At 34.1% G+C, this 22,484-nt stretch overlaps 3 protein-coding genes across 4 annotated transcripts; 1 reads left to right on the top strand and 2 right to left on the bottom strand.

Moving 5' to 3' along the window:
• The first annotated feature begins 41 nt into the window (after positions 1–41).
• LOC116119724 lies at positions 42–3,862 on the top strand. 2 transcript variants are annotated; one of them, XM_031405670.1, is made up of 3 exons: positions 42–225; positions 1,083–1,255; positions 1,785–3,862. In XM_031405670.1, the coding sequence occupies exons 1-3, from the start codon at positions 129–131 to the stop codon at positions 1,854–1,856; spliced, it is 342 nt and encodes a 113-aa protein (XP_031261530.1). In that variant the 5' UTR covers positions 42–128; the 3' UTR covers positions 1,857–3,862. The 2 variants fall into 2 exon arrangements, with proteins under 2 accessions (XP_031261530.1, XP_031261535.1); XM_031405675.1 differs by having other exon boundaries at positions 1,083–1,263.
• A 378-nt stretch (positions 3,863–4,240) lies between these two features.
• LOC116119764 (receptor-like protein 1) lies at positions 4,241–10,202 on the bottom strand. The gene is made up of 3 exons (XM_031405695.1): positions 9,917–10,202; positions 9,484–9,627; positions 4,241–5,907 (listed from the first exon to the last, which is right to left on the bottom strand). Exons 1-3 carry the CDS (start codon positions 10,200–10,202, stop codon positions 4,241–4,243), a joined length of 2,097 nt encoding a protein of 698 aa, XP_031261555.1.
• Positions 10,203–20,412: 10,210 nt separating this feature from the next.
• LOC116119752 lies at positions 20,413–22,188 on the bottom strand. The gene is made up of 2 exons (XM_031405686.1): positions 21,341–22,188; positions 20,413–20,527 (listed from the first exon to the last, which is right to left on the bottom strand). Exons 1-2 carry the CDS (start codon positions 22,186–22,188, stop codon positions 20,413–20,415), a joined length of 963 nt encoding a protein of 320 aa, XP_031261546.1.
• Between the last annotated feature and the right edge of the window lie 296 nt (positions 22,189–22,484).

Raw genomic sequence — 22,484 nt, 5'->3', positions numbered from 1 at the left:
AACAAAATGGCATGGGTGTTATTCAGTGAGAATCTGAAGTCATTTTGTTTTGTCAAAAGTTGCCCAGATAACTATTAACAAGAGCATGGGCTTCCAACATACACATCCAACGTTTATCCAACAACACAATGGCGGTGCTACTACGTTGTTCATGCTTCTTTACACGGCCAACCGCCCTCCCATCTCCACCGTCTGATCATTTCTCCGACAAACCCCATGTGCCCGGTTAGTTATTCTTTTACACTCCAGAAATTTTGCAGCTTTTCGTTCATGCTAGAAGCTTTAGTAGTTCAAGCTATGTTTGTTAACTTAAACTGGTTGTAATGTGTGTGTTGATCTGAATGTTATTAGTTTGGGTGAATTCTTGCATATTCTTTCTGGGCTTTTTGTTTTTAGTGAATGCGAATGGAAAATGAAGTTGATTTGGGATTGCTGCTGTAGAAAGCTCAATTGGGTTAGTGTTATTTGTTGTTTTGTTTTGTTTGTTCGTCGTGAGATTGGATAAAAGATGGGGAGGTTAAAGACAAGTTTTTTGAGGCTGGGGTTGAGTGTATTGTTGTTGCTTTAGTTCAATTATCTATTTATACTATAAAAATGTGTTCTTTTATGTCCAATTATCGAAGGACATGGCAGATTTTGGAATTTTTATATGGCTTTTGTGATAAATTTGAGGTTTTTTCAAATGAAAATTTGGATTTTTTAATATAATGATATGTTTGAATATATTTCAGTGCTTTGCTTCCATTTTCTAATGATATGTCAAGTAGCACACACAAATCATACTTTTGGCGTGTGATTTGTGATCCTAGTATGTATTTGTTGTCTTGGAAAAATGTGAAATGCTGAAAGTGTTCAAGGAAAAAGGTTAAGTGAGTTTAATCTGCATAAGATGATTGAGTTGTTGGTCATAGAGGAGGATTACTTCGTGATGGATTCATATGATATGCGAAGAGTCCTTGGAATACAGAATTTGATCTGTAGTATATAGCATTCTGCTAGCATAATGCCAATGCAGTTCAAGTCCTTATATTGGTTTTACATCCTTATACAACATCTGAGGTTAATTCTTTGTATTGAATCAGGGAAGTTGGTTTCGCTTCTATTCAAAAAGAAAAAGATGGCATCATTTTTAGGAAATGCTTCCAGAGTTAGTCATCAAAGATTTGATGGACTCCATGATTTGGAAGGAAATCAGGATTTCAGTAAAATGCCACCACCACATGAAATTTTTTTGGACAAATTATCAGCAGATCAGGTACGATGGTGAGTTCCTCAGTGTTTGCAACTAAATGCTGTTTTTTTCTGCCTCAACATAGATATTATTATCTTTTTGTTTGTTTGTGTCAAAACTGGTGTTAAAAGAACTCCCTTTGATGAAACGTAAGGAATCACAATCACCCTGATTTCAAATCTTAAAGTCTGCTGTGAGGGGCACCTTTATGTCTGCCTTTTTTGCTTAGTTCTAAAATGAGCATATATAGCTAAACTTTTGCTGGAAAACCGAATAAAAAACCTGTACATAATGCTGCTTTCTAAGGCTTTGATACTCGTTATTATTAGAATGTAGTAGTTGTTCATATAACAATTTTGTTTCTAAAGTCTATATCATTTTTTTATCAAAGCACAAATCTATTATAATTAGTTCTCGGTCTCTGCCCTGTATTAAATTCGAGCCACATCTGCATGGCTAACGGGAGGATCAGAGGTTTCTGTTTTGACTGTGATTGTATTTATAAGTTATTTTACTTCAGTTTCTGATCTGATTAATATAATTATTGTCTCAGCAAAGAAAGTTGCTACTGAAATCAATGGCAACAGCAATGATTGTGTTTATAAGGAAGTGCTCTGACAGTTGATGACGGGACGATCAAGCTTCTACAAACTGTTTATCTGGCAGAGGACGTCATAAACACTTTATAGATTTTCTGAAACAGAAAGTTTTTTTTTTAAGTTTCCTTCTTTCTTAAGGTCATCCAAGGTGCAATTTCGTTTCAGCAACGAGATAAAAAAAATGTTTGGATCAGTTGACCAACTTGGTGCCCATTGAGGTGTGAAAAAGAACTTATGATGAAAACCCTAAAAGCATTTTCGAATGGTTCTATGGTATTACTGAAAAACGTTAGGAAGTTTTGGATGAAATAAAGCAACAGTACTTGCAAACAGCTTTTCATCAGATAAATAATGAAGAAGATATTGTTGGTTTTGATTCTCAAATTTCGGAATTAAGAAGATTAATTTTGACTAGTGAGAAGCTTCTAATATCGGTGGTGGGTGTGGGAGGCTCTGGTAAGATAACTAGCGAAAAGAGTTTACAACCATTCAGAGATAAGGAAAATTTTCCACAACCGTGCTTGGGTTTGTGTTTCACCGGATTTTAAAGAGAAAAATCTTTTAGTTCAGATATTGAAGCAGGTGACCGAGGTTAGAGATGAAGGGAAATTGCCACTGTAGATATTGCAGCAGAAGCTTCGTAATTTATTAAACACGCAGTGGTACTTAACTGTCTTGGATGATGTCCATGGACCTGCTATATGGGAGAAACTCCAAGTGGTCTTTCCGAACTCATCAAATGGTAGCAGGGTCATCCTAACTATTCGTGACCCTGATATAGCAACTCATATTGATCCAGAAACTCCAAGTGGTCTTTCCAAACTCATCAAATGGTAGCAGGGTCATCCTTACTATCTGTGACCCTGATATAGCAACTCATATTGATCCAGCCATTCCTCTTCTCCAAGTAAATCACTGAGTACAAAAGTTGGAGTTTGTTTTTGAAAAAGGCCAAAAGAGAACCAAGAGACGAAGTGTTTTCTCGGGAACAGATTCGGGAGAAAATCTTGCGAAAATGTGGGGGTCTACCTATTTCATTATATGTTCTGGCTGGCTTTTTGTCTAATATAGAATTTAGCACAGCTGCATGGTTAGGGGTGATTGAGGATCCAAAGGGAAATAAAAAAGAGAAGAAACGGCGGTTAATACTAGCAAGCAAAGAAAACAACAGAAAGCTAGAATAAGTGATCATACTCAGTAAGAAGCTAATGTAGCAGGGGAAGAAAATCACTCAGCTTTGTTAGAGGAGCCCAGTCCAAATATTTTGGCTTTGGGCTATCATGGCCTATCTTATCCTCTAGGTCCATGCCTCATTAGGCATAGAACCTTCAGATGTGAAGCACTCTTTATTAACCACTTTGCCTAATTCCATCTGGAAGGCAAAGAACCTTCGACATCTCTATACGAACAGCATTTTTCTTAAAGTTGTGATAACTGACAATGGGCATCCAATCAACCTTCAGACCTTACGGGGCGTAGTAGTAGGCCATACTAGGCGTACAGTTAACTGGTTGAAAAGGTTGAGGTGTATAAGGAAATTGGGATTGACATGCCACACAAACTCAATTCCAGAAATAGCTGATTGGATTTCACAATAGAACAGTCTTCAGTCTTTGCAATTGAAATCAATGGATGACAATAATAAACCTTCACACCTCCATTTCCATCCATGTTGAGTCACACAATGCTGTCAAACTTGTATTTGGTCGGAATGATCAATCGACTTGACATAAAAAAACTTATCCAAAATCTCAGAGTCCTTACATTGTCAAGGTATCATCTATCAGAAGACCCAATGCAGACACTAGAAGGGCTGGAACAACTGAAAGTGCTTAGGCTTTTCTCTAATTCTTACTCGGGGAAAAAGATGCATTGTCCTATTGGCAGCCGTACATTTCCCCAACTCCAGGTATTGAAGTTATGGATGCTAACATAGTTGATAGAATGGACTATCAACAAAGGAGCCATGCCTGCCCTACGAGATTTAGAGATTAGATTAATATAATAATTTGAGTAAATTAAACTTGTTAGAAAGAGGATTAGTTACTTTTTAAATGAAATAACAATTAACAATTGATTTTGTATACTGCATCACCAGATTAGATGTATAGTCAATTCAATTTAAGCACATGATTTCAACGCCAAAAACAACATCACATCTTAGATTTCTTAATTTTATCACCCATCAGTTATACGAATACATAATTCATTAGTAAAAAATAAGATAAAATCTCTAAATTTTGTTGTCATCTAAGGTATTGCTCGGTAGGCTTTCTTCAAGCACTAACATCATTCATTAATAAATGCATTATTTGAAATTACAAAACATTTGGCACCCTGAAGAGAACGTCAAAACATGCAATTTTGCATGACATTTACATATATTCTGACTAACTATTTCATGATCAAATCACTTATAGAGATGATCTACAACAAAATAGTAACAGGATGTTGTCCACAACTCAACAATATAAAACCATCTACGATGCCAATAAGGGTTTATCAACAAAACTGCAACAATCTTTAAGAGCATAATTACGGAGGACACAACAAAACTGATATAGAAGATATTCATATCAATGAAATCATTGTCTTCTCTAGTAATATTTGAATCTTTTGGTCGTGATTCAATTACATTGCAATTTTTGGGCAATGGTTGTCCACAAAGAAATGGATTTCCCTCATAACTACTTTCTTCAAAGGTTCCAAATTGTGCAATCCTATCAAGGAGTTTACCTAATAAATTATTGTGTGCCACACTAAAAACAGCCAAATTATTTAACTCAACAAGTTGGGAATGGATTTTCCTAATCAAATTGTTGTATGAAAGATCTAAACTCTCGATCTGCTTGAGATTTGAAAATGTCGATGGGATTGGTCTTGTCAAGTTGTTGTGAGAGAGGTTAAGTGTATGGATTCCGACAAGATTTCCAATTTGATAAGGAATCACACCAACTAACTTATTGTTGGAGAGATCAATTCCATACATGTAGGCAAGAAGTCTTCTTTGGTAAGAGTAAGATATAGTCTTCATTGTAAACTCTACACTTTCTTCCTCTCTAAGAGGTATAATTCGACCCAAATGAGAATCAAATACAAAATCAAAAGCGGCAGTAACTATTGTGATATTTAAACAAGGAGGGATATGTCCAAAAAGCTTGTTGTGAGAAAGATCTATTAAGCGTAATTGAACTAACTTACGCAAACAAATTGACACTTCACCTTGAAAATCGTTATTACTCAAGATAAGGCAAGTTAAATTAGAAAGCATACCAATCCAATTAGGAATGTTGCTTTCAAAGTGATTATATCCAATATCTAGTGTCGTTAGAGAAGAACTATTGGATAATCCATCACTTAGTTGTCTCTGTAACTTATTTTTTGACAAATGAACTTGTTTAATTGATGAAGGGGGAAAGCAAGATGGTAAACTCCCAATAATATTGTTCTCTGAAAGGTCTAATACTTCAAGACTTTCTAGTTGACAAAACCCCAATGGGATTGGACCTTCAAGATGACTCTTTGACATTATACTATCTATCAAACATGACTTATTTCCTAACCACCTTGGTAATGTGCCAACAAGATGGTCATCACTTATATACAACCCTTCCAAGGAGTAATTAGACAAACTATCTGGTATCTTTCCAGTGAAATGATTGCAATCCAATTGTAAATGTAGCAAGTTTTTCAGGTTAAAATTTGTAGGGAATATCTGACCTTGCAAACTATTGTTTGACAATACAAGGAATTGTAATAAGGTGCAACCCATGGCCAAATACTCAGGTATTCCTCCAGTCAACAAATTGTTAGACAAATCCAAAAACACCAACGACTTCATGTCACCAAACGAAGAGGGAATGCTACCATTTAAAGCATTTCTAGAAATGTTTAAAGTTCGTAGCATTGGTAGATAAGCTTCAAATTCTGTTGGAATATGCCCATGGAAGGAATTGATGGATATATCTAATTCTTTCAAAGACATGTGAGGCTGAATTGGTAATTGCAAAGGCCCTGAAAGAGATTTATTAACTAGAAAATGTCTTTCTAGCTTGGTATTGTTGTTTAACAACCAAACTGGAAACTTTCCCTTCAAATTAATTTTAGAGAGATCAACTTATTGTAAGTCATGTTGCCTGTAGAGGAATTTGGGGAATGAAACACTATATCCATAACTAGGTAATATGAGGAAATTTAATTGAAATTTTGGGGCCAAATATTATGACTCAATTCCTGCATATATTTCATTATCTACCATAGAAGTTCTTAAGCTTTGAGTGGTTAAAAAATGGTTCAAGGGAAACAGGGATATGGAAATGATTGTCTGAAAGCCTTAATTCTTGGATGGATGTCAGCATCTTAAGGGGAGATAAGGAGATATTTCCCATAAAATCATTGTATGAGATATCTAATACTTAAAGGGATGTCAAGTTTGCAAGACACCAAGGCAAAGTACCCATTAAACCATTGGCCCAAATCTCTAAGTGTTGAAGATGAAGCATCTTATAAATTCCTGAAATTAAAAAATGTTCCTTGATAGTCACTATATGAAGCACAAGAGTAATTATAGTCATATGCAAATGTTACTTAATCAATATGCTTAATAATTATTATAGTGCACAAATTTAATAAATATACTAGCTATGTGCGCTATTTCTTTTTTTTCTTTTTTAAAAGAATTATTTATATAAATTATAAATTTTACTTGTAAGAAGAGGGAAAAATTACTAATCTTGGTCAAATAGAGTGTTGTTGACGTTGAGGTTACTTCTTATAATTTTAGTATATTGAAGAAAAGTCATACCCCTAATCATTTGAAGAAAGTTGTTGTGAAAAACAGTATTGTAAATAAATAAATTTGTCAGATTCTTGAATGAAACAAACTCCACAAAACCAAAAAAGTAAATAAAATATTGTTCAATAATCTACACCAATTATTATAATATTCTAAATTGAAAAGAACATTCAATATGGTATAGGGACTAAACTAGAAAAAAAAATTCATCAAGGTTAAATAAAATCTTAAATACAAATATATATATATATTTCAAGGTTTTTAAAAGGCTTTTGATAATTTTATGTGAGTATTTAAAAATTGTAAGAGATTTTTGAGACATATGAGACTTTATGGTCTTTTAAGTTGATCATAAATCCTAATCTTTCTTAATTAGTTTGATTTTGTTGCTTTTAACAAAAGAGTAATGTTGGCTGCAATTTCTTAAAGAGGAGTCCATACATTTTATCTAGTCTAAAAAACAAACAACCTTTTTAGACTTTCTATGGGGGACCACTTTAATTCTCAAAAAGGATATTTCAACTAAAATTTAGCCATGAATTTTGTGAACCAATTTCAATAAAATATTTTACTACATTTATATCCTTAATTAAAATAGGATATGGGCTTAACCTTAAATAATAATAATAATAATAATAATAATAATAATAATAATAATAATAATAAAAAGTAAGATGGGCTAAAGAGCATATCTTTATTAGGTAATGCAGCACGGCCAGTAGCGGCTTGAAAAGTCCATGATTTAGGAAAATTGATGTGGGTTACAAGCACCTTGGAAAATTAGATGAGGGCCTCCTTAGAAAGTAAAATAGTTCTTTCTCTTATATTTTCTATTTGCATTATATAAGATATTTTTCCTTATATTTTGTATGCATCCAATAATATATATATACACTTCTAAGAAGGTGGGGGGTGGGGGGCCTCTTGTTACTTTTTTTATTAATAGGTTTGGCACTTTAATGCAGTAATCATGTTTATTTCTATACATGACATTATTAATTATAAATTATAAATTTTGCTTGTAAGGAGAGGGAATAGTTACTAAACTTGGTCAAATAGAGTGTTGTTGACGCTAACGTCAATACTAAAAATTTCAATAGATTGAAGAGAAGTCATACCCCCCATCATTTGAAGAAAGTTGTTGTTAAAAACAGTGTCGTCAATATTTAAATCTATCAGATTCTTGAACTAAGATAACTCTACAAAAGTACAAAAGTAGATAAAATATTGTTCAATAATCTACACCAATTATTTAATATTCTAAATTGAAAAGAATATTTAATATGGTATAGAGGCTAAACTAGAAAAAAGATTCAGCACGGTCAAATAAAATCTTAAATACAAAAATAAAAAAAGATAAAATTACATTAATAAAGAAAGAAGAGAAATAAAGTTGTGTTCAGTTTAATAAGTGTGAAAACAGTAAAATGTAGGTTTAAAGAGAAAAAGGTTAGACTAAAAAGCAACTTTAATTAATATATCCTTGTTTCGAAAAATAAATGATCTATAAATCTATAAATCAATTTTCAATTCATACAACTAATCAATTCTCATTCAATCCTTTAATAAAAAGCAAAATTCAATTTTTTTTTCATTTTATTTTGTGGAAATTGTAGATAATATGGAATGAATCCTAAAAATTGTCTTTTGTCAATGAATGCATTAGACTAGAGTTTTAATTCCACTTTTCAGTTTTCTTGATCATTATTTACAAATTACGCAAACTTTCAGGTGACGTAAATGCTCCAATGCTTCGAAGAAAGTTTATATGGAAAGTAGAATAATAAAAGCTAAAGTCTACTTTTCTGTTGAAAAGGCAGAATAAATTTTAGGAAAGTTATTGTGTAATTATGACAATAATTTAAAGGAAGAAAAAATTAATGTACTTACTTTCAATATTATTGTAACTTACCGTTAGTAGTAACTACTCCACTAAAGTTGTTATACAACAATTCAACAATCTTTAGGGATGGGAATAAGCTCAATGTATGTACAAGACTGTTTCTATCACTAATACTCACATTTCTTAGACTAAACCAAATCAACTTCCTTAAACTTGTTTCACTTGTGTGTTTGCGAAAATATTCAAACACAAATATTTTCAATGCTTTTTCAAATTGAAAAAAAAAAAATTCTTTAAATTTATTTGATTTAACAATTATAATAAAAATACCTAGTATGTGTGTGCTATTGTGTGTCTCATAAAGCAAAGCAATATTGGTAAAGGATGAGAAATGTAAGTTTAAATATTATTAACCTTCAATAAATACCTTTGGAGAATACAATTTTTTTTAATCTCATTTCTGCCCATGTACAACTCCTCTAAGTTGCTCAAAAAATCCAATTCTAGCAAAAGTTAAAACAGAGGGATTAAAACTAAACAAAAAGTATTTAAGAAGACTTTTAATTTCTTTGAAGGCAATGACAAAGTCCTTTGATGATGAAAGACCAAGTAGAGATATGATAAGATGCTATTAAAACATTTTTATCATCAAAACTTAATTAATAGGTTTCCCTAAGCCAATATTAATTACTTGTAGATATCCATAGGCTTCAATATTGTCTTTCTAAATGAATATAAGTTTTATCCCTTCTGACAAATCTCATTTCTGTTCATCTACTCTACCTTCTTTGTGTTGGTCAAAGAGTTTAATTATAGAGTCAGCTAAAACCATGAGAAAATGAAGAAGATGTTTGGACATACAAAACTAATGTTTCAGAAAGAATCTTATTCAAAGCTTTTAATTTACTTGAATGCAATATCTCCAACTCTAGTTTGACAAAGCAAAGAGAGAGAGCATTCAGAACATAATAAATTGTTATACATGAGAGAAATTAAAGATTAGAAGCAAGCTTACCTTGAAAATCAATGGTGCCTTTCAATTCGATGTCATACATATATAGTTTCTTTAGTGATAAGAGAGCAGACACATATGATAATATGCTCTTGTTGAACATGTTACCGCTTAAGCTCAGAAACTTCAAGTTACTCAACCTTGAAACTGAAATCAACACATATAATAATAGTAATAATAATAACCGTGCATAGTTTTGTGAACCAATCTAAATATAAAAGTGATAATAAAAGTTGTCATTTAAAAGAATATTACCATTAAAATGGTTTAGTTCTCTAAACTGATTATAATCTAGAATTAAATTCTCGAGAGATGAATGTTGGCTCAAAGCTAATAAAACATGGTTGTCATTGAACATATTGTAACTAAGGTCAAGATCCATGAGATTATTCAAGTGTGACAATCTTTCAAAACCTACAAAGCAATTCTTGTTAACAAAGGCATGGAAGTAAATTTTCATTATTTAAACTAAGGATGGAAAAACCTTCATTCTCAACAAAACTGGCTATAAGATTGTAACTTAATTCAAGCCTTTCCAGATCTTGGAAGGGAGAAAACAAAAAAAAATTTAGATACCACTCTCCTAATTCCTGATTTCTTGTATTGAAAAGAAAAAGTGAGGATACTCTGCCAGTTGAGCTGCTACATTCAATCTTTTCCCAATCACAACAATTTGAATTTCCATGTCCCCTCAATCCAATTTTGAAGATGGTTAGGATCATTGAAGAAATGTTTAAGTTGCAAGAGAGCAGATCTCTATTGCTTCAAACACCCCCCAATCCTCCATCCTTGTAAAGAAATAAACATCAAAATCAACAACAGCCACATCCTCACACATTTTAAACTCATCTCTTAATAAAACACTAATTGCACTGCTTTTGTGATTGCCAAGAGATTAGCTTTGTGCTATTTATAATATTATTAGATCTCAATATTATAATACTATTAGATCTCAATATTGTATCGACTAAAAAAATAAAAGTATTGTCTTTTCAACCAACAACTTCATTTGTTGTAGGGCATAGAAGAGGTCAATAAGGACAAAATTAATGTTGGACCCCACTATTGTGGAAGGAAAATTCCCAATGAATGCAACTAGCTTGAAAAAGTCAAATTACGCAGTTTCATGAAAGCAAATTAAATGATTTGAGACTGCTCAACCATAACTAATTTTATTAAGTATCGTTAGATTGTTAAATAAATTATATAAAACATTTTATTTTTATATTGTCATATAGAGTGTTGTTCGCGTGTGTCCCACAATTTCAATTAACAAAATCAATTTCTATATATATAATAATTTTTAATTTATATACATCCATATAATATATATGAAAAGGTTTAATTAGTACAACATTTTGATAAGCAAATTTTGATCTTTAAAAGCTACTCTAACTACTTTTAATCTTGTGGTATTGGCTCCCACAATTTTCAATTTCTAAATGGCTTTCTATTCTTGTAGGACCAACTTGTGGAAAAAAGGTTCTAACTTATGGAAACCAGTTATCACAGCTCATAAACATCTATTTCATGAAGACTGACTCAAATATCATACTTTAGTTTTCTAATAGGGCAAGAAGTCTACACAAAAATTATTAAATGTAGGGCCAAGTCGTGGAAGAAAGGTTGGAAAAATCAATTATCACGACTCAAAGACATCAATTTCATGAAAGCAAATAGACTTTGACATAATCATTTTATCTTATTTTAATTATTAAACCTATGTAATTCAATATAGATATTTCTCATATATATACGGATATGATGAATAATATGTAGGACCAAGTTGTGGAAAAAAAGTTCAAGTTGTGGAATATCAATTGTCACAGCTTGAAAACATCTATTTCATGAAATAGACTAATATTATTACATAATTAAAATCCTATGGCCAAGATTCAACAAGCATAATTAAAATACTATGGCATAATTAAAATGTTTGATAATGTTTGTCTCTATCCCTCACCTAACACAGCCACTATCTTCATGAGAGAAAATAATAGAGACACCGGGAGTACTGCACCGAATGACGTGACATAATCATGATCGTCTATTAATTATAACTTAATATTAATCGACGGTCAAAATTTTGTCACGTCATTCGGTGCACTACTCCCGATGTCTGTAACATTACTCCTTCATGAGTCCCACCCCAAAATTAATCTGAAAGCAAAAAGGGTGTTGGTCTTACTTTAAGAAAAGGGTTGGGGACAAATTTGCACCATTTAATAAAAATAATATATTTTTTTATTGCTAATATATATTAATTCAATTAAATTAAAAAGTTTTGCACTAAGGATGTTGGTTTTCTCTTTTATCTTTAAAAAGGAGTCTTCTTGTATTGTTTGAATTGGAGAAAAGAATTGTGAAAGAGAGGAAGACTTGGAAAAAGATTAATGAGTTTTAACTTATTTTATAATAAAGAAACCTTTTTAATTTTATATAACTGTAGACCAACTTGACTTAACTAATACGGCACGACTCGTGTGTCATGTCCTGCTGGTCCCAAGCCCATTTTATTTTCGTTTTCTTTCAATTAAATTTGACTGCATGTGGGGCTCCCATTTTAGTATAAAAAAATCTAAATTGGAATAAAATAATAGTTTATTCTTATTTCTTTTTAATTTTTTTTCTATTTTAAATCAAAATTTGTAACTTAAAATTACAAGAAAACCCGTGGTTGATATATTTGAGATAAACTCTTTAAGACGAACAAAATAAATGTTATTTTGAAATGGTTTTTTAGACAAATATACCGAACACGTTTTTATTTCTCACATTTTTAGATAGAATAATATTATATATATATAAAGTGATATGTCATACCATGATTGGAAAAGTAAATTTGACTTTAATTAATAAATTTAAATTAACTTTACAAATTTATTCTCCTGATCATGGTATGACACATCACTTTCACATATATTATTGTATAAAGACTTTGTAAGTATAGTATTATTCTTTCGAATATATTTTCAGACAAACATGTCAATTGCGTTTTAATTTTTCACATTTTTCAATCATTTTCAATATTCTAAAAAGAATAGAAAACATAAACACAGCCTATGTTTTCTAACACTGGTTATAATAACCAATAGTTATATTAACATAAGAAGACATCGAAGCCGTTAAAAGTTACTTAAGTCATTAATGGAATATGAACTTCATTTTAAGTCCGTCAGTGATAATAAGTTCAACGATGTTGTTTTGATATTCAATACATGAATGAAGAAGCAAATCTTTCCAGTTAAAAGAGTAAGTGCCTTTGTTCCGGTAAAATTAGCTAATGCTACTGCAGTCCTCATCAAATCACCATGGGCGGAAGCGCGGAGTTATGATTTGAAACTCTTTTCAATATGATTACAAATACACTATGAGCTTTTGGTTAGAGGTAATTAAAGATTATTGAAATTATGTCATCTTATATTACTTAATTACTCTGTTTAACTATCAAGTAATAAAAGATTCCGATAATCTTGCATTGCCAATACATATTGGAGGTAATCTAATTACCTCAATTTTCTTAGGTAGTGTAAGATTACCAAGGTAATCTCATTTTTGTTACAATTTTATCCATTATTAATAAAAATTTTGGACAATAATGTCCCTGTTTTAAAATAAATTTACATTAATATACTATTTCAATTTTACCCTTGTTTAATTAAGTTTTTAGACAATAATGCCCTAATATTTAAAACAAATAATAGACCACCATCGCCACCCAGCCACCATCACCAACTGCGGGCCAACCACTACCGAAAAGTCGCTAGAGTCCTTGAAAATGACCGAGATTCGCAGGGAGGCTCCGGGAGGCTTCGATATTGTCGTTTCAGACCATATTGATGGCTGAAAACACCCATATTAGGCCGAAAATGGCCAGATCTATTATGACCATTTTCGGCCAGATCTAGGTGAGATCTAGCCGTTAATATCCATGGACCTAGTCGTTAATGGTTAGATCTCGCCGATAATAGCCAGATCTGGTCTGATATGACCGTTTTTAGCCATCAATGTAGCCAGAAACGACCATATAAGAGCCTCGTGGTCACGGTGAGCTACTCAGGCGAATTTCAGAGACTTCCGACGGTGGCGGCGTGGGGAAGGGGGAAATATTGGGGGTTAAAAGAAATTATTCAAAAATTAATAATAAAAAATATTATATTAACATTTAAAAAGAGGGTAATTTAGTAATTTAAATAATATACCCACCAATTTATTCTCCCTAACCAAACATATTAATATAACATACCCAATAACTAACCGAGCATATTTTCCTAAAGATTCCCAATAATCTTTAAGGTAATTTAAGATTCCAGTAATCCAACATTCCTTGAACCAAACGCCCCCTATAAGATAACTCGACATATTCTAAAAGTCACAATACAACCCTTTAATTTTCTTTCACCTTTCTTTTACCTTGTACTTTTTGCATATTTTTCTTTTTATCTTGTCCATTTATTTTATCTCTCGCCCCAACTTTATATATATATGTCACATAAAATTCAATTTTGATTTGTGGGTTTTATTAATTTCCTTTCCAAAAGATCAAATAGCTTGGATTTTTCAGATAATTAACTAAATTTCAATAGTACTTGAGTAATGTTTTAAGTTTGTTATATAATTGATAATTTTGTTTTTTTTTTTTTTTAAAATACGAACTAATGTTTGATTTACTTATATTTGAGATATGAAGTTATTAGATTGAAGTAATAGAGAAAGCCCCTAAAATACATGAAAAGTATGTTGTAATTTACTAATTTTATTATTTTCTCCGTTACCGTCAAATTAGAAGTTGAAGCTCTCAATATCTGACATGTTAATGCTATATATATATATTTTAAAAAGATATATAATTGAGAATCTAAAATATAAGTTATTTTAAGTTTTCTAAGTATGAACTAACAATTATATATTAATCATAAATTTGCTTAGATTTATTTGCATAAATTAATTATTATTAAGTTCAACGGTAAATTTATTGACTAATTAAACATAAAGTATAATAAGTTATGTTAGAAGTTGTATTTGTCTCACATCGTTAAATTGGTGGACTATTATGGTATATATATGTGGTTGGGCTAGCTCTCTCTTCCCTTGAATTGGCTTTTGAGTTTGAGTCCTACCTGAGCTCATTTATCATATATATTGTCCCTCTCTAGCTTGCTTTTGCTTTTTGGGCTTGGATAGAAGCTTTTTCCATCCACCACCACCCATAGACTAAAAAAAAGAGCCCTCAATCTGGTAAGTTTCTCGTGTTTAGTCAAATTAAGTCGTAAGCTCTGCTCTTGGTGGTGCCCTTCAATCAATACCTTTAAGTTTCAGTCTTGCGACCATACTCTCCCCAAAACCCAAAGACTTTGATTTCTCGTTAGGTGTCAGGGGAGTCCTAAAAGCAACATCCATTGATCCCTAGTTGGCACACTTTTTGGGCTTGTATAGAAGCTTTTTTGGGGCTAGGGTGGAAGCTTTTTGGGCAACGGACTTGGGACTTGGGTAGAATCTTTTTGGGCTTGGGTAGAAGGCTTGGGTTCTACCCAAGCCGGTTTATAAAGTTATTACGATGTAAGACAGATTTTTTCAAATTAATTTGTTTGTACATCAAATATTACTCCAAAAATAAAACCAAGAAATGCAGAAATTATTAATATCCTATCTATATCTTACAATGATTTAGTATCACAACAACTATTTCAAAATAAGAGAAGGTCTCTCATGATTATGAGATATTTGATACTGTTTAGTCATGCCAAAATGAGCCATAAGAAGCCATATATGAGAAAGGAGCTCTCCCCCTCGTCTCAAGTGATGAGCATGTTAACTTCCTCTGCCTTGACTTGCCGCATAACTTACCATTTCAACCCAAACATCCTTAACTATCTTCCATTTATCTGATATTTTCATTAATTTTGATGCAAGCTTGTGGGCATAATAGAACATGGATTTGATTGCGTCATCTTTCACTTCGATACTGAGTTTAGTAAATCAGTCCAACCACGAATTCTGTTATTGTCACCGTCACCATCATCTCCACTACTCTGTTCAGTTTGGTTTGATGGGTCGAAATGCTTAATGGAGATTTTTGTGTTTCGTGAAATATTCCCCAACCTCAGAAAGAGTATCTCGACGCCTGAGAACACCCCCCACTCCAACTAGCAACAGTAAAGGATTCTAAACAAGAAGATACATCATATATTTTGACAATACCATGCTCATTTCAGCAACAGTGTTGTTATTTTTAGTTTCGAAGACTCTTGAATATTTGTCCTGGTAATAACAAAGTTCTGTTGCAATGTGCCAGATAAGGATACTTTCATCAAAGTCCATCTCAACACTCTATTTAAGCATACTATGAATTCAAGTGCACGGCTTCCCCTTGTCATCCTGAGGTTTCCTCTATTCTCCTTAGATTGACCAATATCCTTCTTGACATGGTTGAAGATCAATTCTTGCAATTCTTGGGGATTCGTTTCTCTTCCTCTATGTTCGTTAACTCGATCATGTTCCCTGTTCACATGGTTGAAAATTTGCAATTCTTCGGTCACCTGTGTATAAGACGTTCTACAACAGCCCTTTCCTAGTAGTTTATTCCTGTACTGCTGCATTTGCAGTAGTAGTTTATCCACAAGCCATTGTTTTTTCAGTAGTGTAACAATCAGATGGAGCCCCACGATTTTACAGTCAATTTTCTTTGATGCAAAGACTTGTAAAATTGTATTGCCCAATGGAATTTGACCATCGTGGTAGTGAAAGTGTTGCTTCCAAAAGATACATGGGTTGTAGGATGGTATAGCTCTTCTTCCGCCCAATGAACCAATGTCTAGATTGATCAGAGAAGAATAGAACAATAGCAGCATATATCTCAAGAACGATAGCTATACCCAACAACAAGAAAGTTAACCACACATCAAACTTGGAATATTTCTGCTTGTCAAGAAAACAGAAAATCACCAACTCAAAGGTGGTGAGACAAGTAGTGATAACCCGGCGAATTAGACCCCAACGAGTATGAATTACGATGGCCTTGGTGTATATAGGACTGTAAACAAACCGAGCCGAGCCGAGCCGAGCCGAGCAGAGCAGAACTGAGCTTTCAGCTTATCAAGCTCGACTCATATGCTATAGGATCGAGCTCGAGTTCAAACTTGAGCCTATCGAGTCAAGGAAACTGTGCTCGAACTTGAGCTCGAGTTTGAGCTGGCTTGTGAGCTCGATTTCGAGCCAGGCTCGTTAAGGCCAAGTCAACATTGGTTTGACTTGCACCAATTTCAGCCTTACAGGCTTTTTTTGCTCTTGAACATGTTTAAATACACAATTTTGCATAAAAAATAGCTACTGCATCTTCAATCATATTAACCATGATAGTTTTGTATGGAAAATTAAGTTAAGTGAACTAAATTTTTTATTTTAGTTTACTTCACTTAATTAATATTTGAGCTACAAAAACAAAAGCATGTGATTGTATCAAAATACAGTTCTAATTTTAATCTAGTAGTAACTACTAAGTTTACATCTAAATACAATCCAGGACATCAAAATAACAGATGTCCAATAATCAAAATATAGGTAGCTGTAATATGTAGATGGTTGTCTATGTCTTGTATCGAAACCACCATCAAAATTTGTTAGATACCCAGCCTTCGCCTGCAATTACAACACACAATTAACTAATGAGCACGTGCCTAAATTGATGAACACCTAACTAGATTTCATTTAACCAATATCCACAACTCACAAACACAATTCAATTAAGAAAAATCAAGCAAATGACCTCTATTTCCCCATGCAAAATGACCTCTGATAGAATTTAAGGTGGCCCTGACTCCTCACCTAAGAAGGCCTCGTTGAATGAGAGGATTACCCTCTCTTATAATCTAGTAGCTAGGTTTGAGCATGCCTAGTCGGTGTGGGACTCCAATACTCGCCCTCGCGGTCAAGCCCATATGTTGGGTCATGCCTGCTATTAGAGGTAGTTGCTAGCTCTAACTCCTCACCCGTTGGTCAAGCACCCAGCTCAACTGAATTTGGACTCTGATACCATGATAGAATTTGAGGTGGGTCTGACTCCTCACCCAATAAGAATTACCCCCTCTTATAAACATGTAGGCTTGAGTGTGCCTAGTCGGTGTGGGACTTCAACACTCCCCCTCATGGTTAAGCTCATATATTGGGTCATGCTTGTTATTGGAGGTAGTTGTTAGCTCTAACTCCTCACCTGTTGATCAAGCACTCAGCTCAACTGAACTTGAGCTATAATACCATGATAGAATTTGAGGTGGGCTTAACTCCTCAACAAATGAGGTCTTGTTGAATGAAAGAATTACCTCCTCTTATAAACCAATAGGCTTGAGCATACCTAGTCGGTGTGGGACTCCAACACTTCCCCTTTCGGTCAAGCCCATATGTTAGGTCATGCCTGTTATTGGAGGTAGTTGTCGGCTCTAACTCCTCAGCTATTGGTCAAGTACTCAATTGAATTGAACCTGGGCTCTGAGACCATGATAGAATTTGAGGTGGGACTAACTCCTCGCCCAATAAGGCCTTATTAGGTGAGAAGTCAAGCTCATTTCAAATTCTGTCAGCCTTTACTGTCCAATTATTTCTCCAACTATTTCCCCACGCTCAAATCTCCTTTACTGCCTAATTCCAACAACATCCACATCACAAACAGACAATATAGAACAAATTTCCATAGCATAAAGAACCACTCTAGAACCAGAAAATAACCCATAAACCATGTACCTATGCATGCCTCCTGCCATACCCAAACCATGTACTGAATATGAATCCCAAGAACTTATGGTATAGGAAAATTGATCTCCAATGGTTGTTGTTCTTCCTGAGATGACAAAGGAGGAGTAATTAAGGTTTAGTTAGAATAAAGATAATGTAATTATTGAATTTAATCAAAACAATATTCAATATCACCTACTTTGCACCATTTCTTCACCCCATTCAAAGAGCGACACCAATCACATCCACATAAGAGCATCTCCACCATGTTAGGAGCTAACGATGATTGATACGTGTCAATAACCCTACTCCTAGTGTTGAAAGTAGACTCAAAAGCAACCACAGTGATAGGGATGGCTAATATGTCACTAGCCATGGTAGAAAAAATTGGGAACTTTGTTGAATTTGCCTTCCACCACTGTAAAGCATCAAAAATCGCAGAACCCCCCACACATTTATGGTATCCCTCTCCCAAATAACAGTCTAACTTTGATTTACTTGGCTCGACCTTCTCGACCACATTCAGAAAGCTACTAAAATCATCCCAATCCTCCAGTTTGGCTGCCGCTACACTCGACCCCTCACTAATAGTCTCAAGTCCATCCCCTCCTCACGTAGAATTGCGAGCAGCAGTTAATGTTTTACTAGCATCAACATACTCCCTATATGCCTCATACAAGGCATCTCGATTAGTATCAGCATCAGAATTTGCCTGCGCTTCCGGGTCAGGATACATCTTACCACTGAATGACCCTCATCTTCAATCTAGGATCCAATACAGTGGCCACGACTATTAGCAGATTACATTCCCCTAATATTTGTCAAACTTTTCTTTCATTTTCCAAACCATGGTCCTTATAAATTCATCTTCATCTTCACTCTTACTATCCAACACAATTTTGATTAGACAAACTTGTTTTAGAAACAAGTTTGATGTCAAATAGTAACTCCCTGATATGAGATTGGTCGCACCACTAAACACCTTCAAAATATTACAAAGTTTCTCTACTTTGTCTCAATCATCCTCATTGGGACAATAATGGTAACTCATATACATCTCCTTCAATCTAGGAAAACACATCTAAACTTGATTGTCATTGCCAGCATATTATATGTTGAATTCCACCATGTTTTGCAATAAAAAATAAGCTTGCGAAACAGCAATCGCAATTCTTGAACAATCTTAATTTGAAAAAACCTTAAGGCCGCTTTCTAAGGCATTGATATATAACACATTGTCACAGATGTCATCAATAATGTGTCTAATTTGATAAAGGTCATATTGAACAATCAAGTTCAAGATATGTGTACCACATCTTACATAAAGCAACTTGCCCCCACATATGAGCTTCCCCATAGCTAGGAAATTTTCCTTCAAGACTTTGATTGCAACATCATTGCTTGAAGCATTGTCCATTGAGATTGTGTGGACCTTAGTCTCAATTCCGCACTCCATCAAGCACTTGAAAATAGCATCAGAATTGGTGACACTAGTATGAGGAGGAGGCAAATGAACAAAGTTCAGGACCCGTCTATTCAACTTCCAATTATCATCAATCCAATGCCCAATCAACACCATGTATTCCATCCTCTAATTGCCTGAATATTCCATATATATGTGGTGAGACTGATCTTTCTAACACCCTTCAATACCATATTCAACTTTTGCTTCTTATTTTCATATACTTTCACACAATCATTCTTGCAATTATTACGCAAAATTAGACTCCATTCAGGAATCTCATACTTCATCATATTGTTCAATCCCTCTTCCTCCACAACAGTAAATGGATGCTCATGCATCAGTAGTCAATGGGCAATAAGTTCCTTCATCTTAAGCATATCAAACTGGCCTCGTAGAGTAGGCAACATAAGAGATGTACTTTGAGAACTGGAAGGGGGAAAATTAATTTGTTGTTGCCTCAAGGAAGCTAATCTCTTCGCACACCTCTTCAAATGTCTATTAAATTGGGTAGTGCTTCCAGTGGTAGTAATTTTCAGCTTGGTTTTATAGTGGATGCACTACACCTTCTTTATACCACCACGAACAACCACCTCCCTAAATTATGTCCACACTGCTAATGTCTTAGCTCTCTTCTTCCTATGAAGTGGATTTTCATTGTTCACTACATTTTTGGGGCTACTAACACTTTGTTCCGTATGGGTAGTGGTTGTACTTCTATAGATGTTATGATGATCAACTGCTTAAATTGTAACTGTATCGTCGATGTCATCCAATGTCGGGGTGCTTGAGGAACTGCCTTCGGAGGCCATAACTATAGTTGAAAAATAAGAAACCATCATTAAGGAAACACACAAACTGCAAAATCCAGCAACACACACAAACCATAATCAATTAAACATCATTAAAAATACTTCTAATTGATAGACATTATTTAAAAGTCAACATATTGTCTGTCAAGCTCTAAGCTCGAAGAATCTAACATTTATTTAAAGGAATAAAGGTTTATTACTATTATGGGGATGGCGGTTGTTTTGGAATTTGCAAATGGGGCTTTACTGTTATGCTACAATACTAGTAAACGTGTGTGTATTAACTGACACATAGTGGCCTGTCTTCGCAAGTGCAAACTGACACACAGTGGCGTGATTCAAAATCAACCCTATAAGCCTACAACAATCAATTTTTCATAATGTGCAAAATGAAGATGCCAAACTTCACTTATTTCTTAACACTACTTTTCATAATGTGCAAACATGGCCCAAAATTCATCATCAATTTATCAAATATTGTCGTTTTCAAGCAGAGAATTTATGAACTGTGTGTAATTAAACCCTAAACTATGTTAATGAACCTTAACGAATTCAGAGAAGCATTTGTGAGTTTGGATACTTACTGATTGTGCTTCCTCTTGCCAATTTTGTGCTCAAATTGGAGAAAATAATTGTTTTGCACTTTGGGGATGAAGTTGCGATTCCTCCACGTTGTCAATCATCAACGAAGGCAAGAACAATGGATAGGTGATCGGCGACCGCAAGCACAGGGGATGATCATGATTCGTGATTCACAGTGGACAAATTTCTACTTTTGGGGATTTAGGGTTTGTGAGATTGTGTATAGGGCTTGCTCAACTTGGGGGAAATTGAATTGGAGGTATATAGCAGATCATACATGAATCCTAGTTCAATAGTGATCACACTAAAAACATCTTTATGAGACATATCCTTTAATAAAGGCTCAATGCTTTCTCGCTCGATGTCGCTGTTGCTCAAATCTGCAAAGAGACACTTGTATATATGAAATAAAGCATAGGCGAATATGATCTTTTGATCAGAATTGAATTCGTTTCCAGACTCAGACGTGTTTATTTTAAAAGCCGGAGCATCTATCATGAAGTCTCTTTCCACTTTGTATCCCTCGGCAAGATACAATGGGTACTCATCCAAGAATTTGGGGTAATTGGAATCAGCAGCAGCCGAAGAGAGCACCCATTCTTTAAGTTGATTACTGCTTGCTGACCAGAGAGTCCATGTCCTCTCTCCATACTTGATAAACCCAACAATAATCATTGGTATTGCAAGAATTGAAATCCGCGAGCCATTCCATGCAGTTAGAAAGGTCAATACTGTGGTTAGTGTTTGGAAAAGTAACTGAAATGCGTGCCTTAGGTACAACTCATTGTCTTCCAAAGAGCATGCTGTAATAGTGTCTGGGCCACCCAAATGCAACAGAAAAAACGGTGCCCAAAACGCAGCAATCTCACCATTGGAATCAGGAACACCACCATTGCCGTAGATTTCTCCTATGTTATTTAAGAGCACGCCAAGGGCCATAGATGCCACAGCATCCGCCAGCAAGTAGGCAGACCAGACCACAACTTTAATCCAAGTTTTGGGAATGTACTTCCTGTGGTTGCCCAGAAAAATTAGAAGCATTTGTGAGGCGAGGCTGAGGAAAACCAATGACCTTAGCTCCCAATCCTTCCACAGTTTTCTTATTCTTGGAGGAAAAACCTCCATCATCATCCTCCTCTTCATCAAGATGAAGCCGCTAACAACTGAAAATATACATGAAAATTAATTAAGATGTGTACAATGTCATAGCAAAGTTAATATGTATAGAAGAAGGAAATTGACAAGTAGAAGATCAGTTACACATGCATCTGTGAGTATCATCGGAGAGATTATCTTTCACCAGAACTAGTTTTCAGAAGAGATAAAGAAAGTTCATGTACGTTCCTATATATGAAATTCCTGAACCATTGGTTTCATTTCAGACATTAATTTTATCAGGTGAACCAGCTGATTTAAGTTTT

Source organism: Pistacia vera, unplaced genomic scaffold (genome assembly GCF_008641045.1).
Source record: "Pistacia vera cultivar Batoury unplaced genomic scaffold, PisVer_v2 Contig1252, whole genome shotgun sequence".
Taxonomy (NCBI): domain Eukaryota; kingdom Viridiplantae; phylum Streptophyta; class Magnoliopsida; order Sapindales; family Anacardiaceae; genus Pistacia; species Pistacia vera.
The sequence above is the reverse complement of the archived record's forward strand: the minus strand, read 5'-3'. Positions and strand labels throughout refer to the sequence as shown.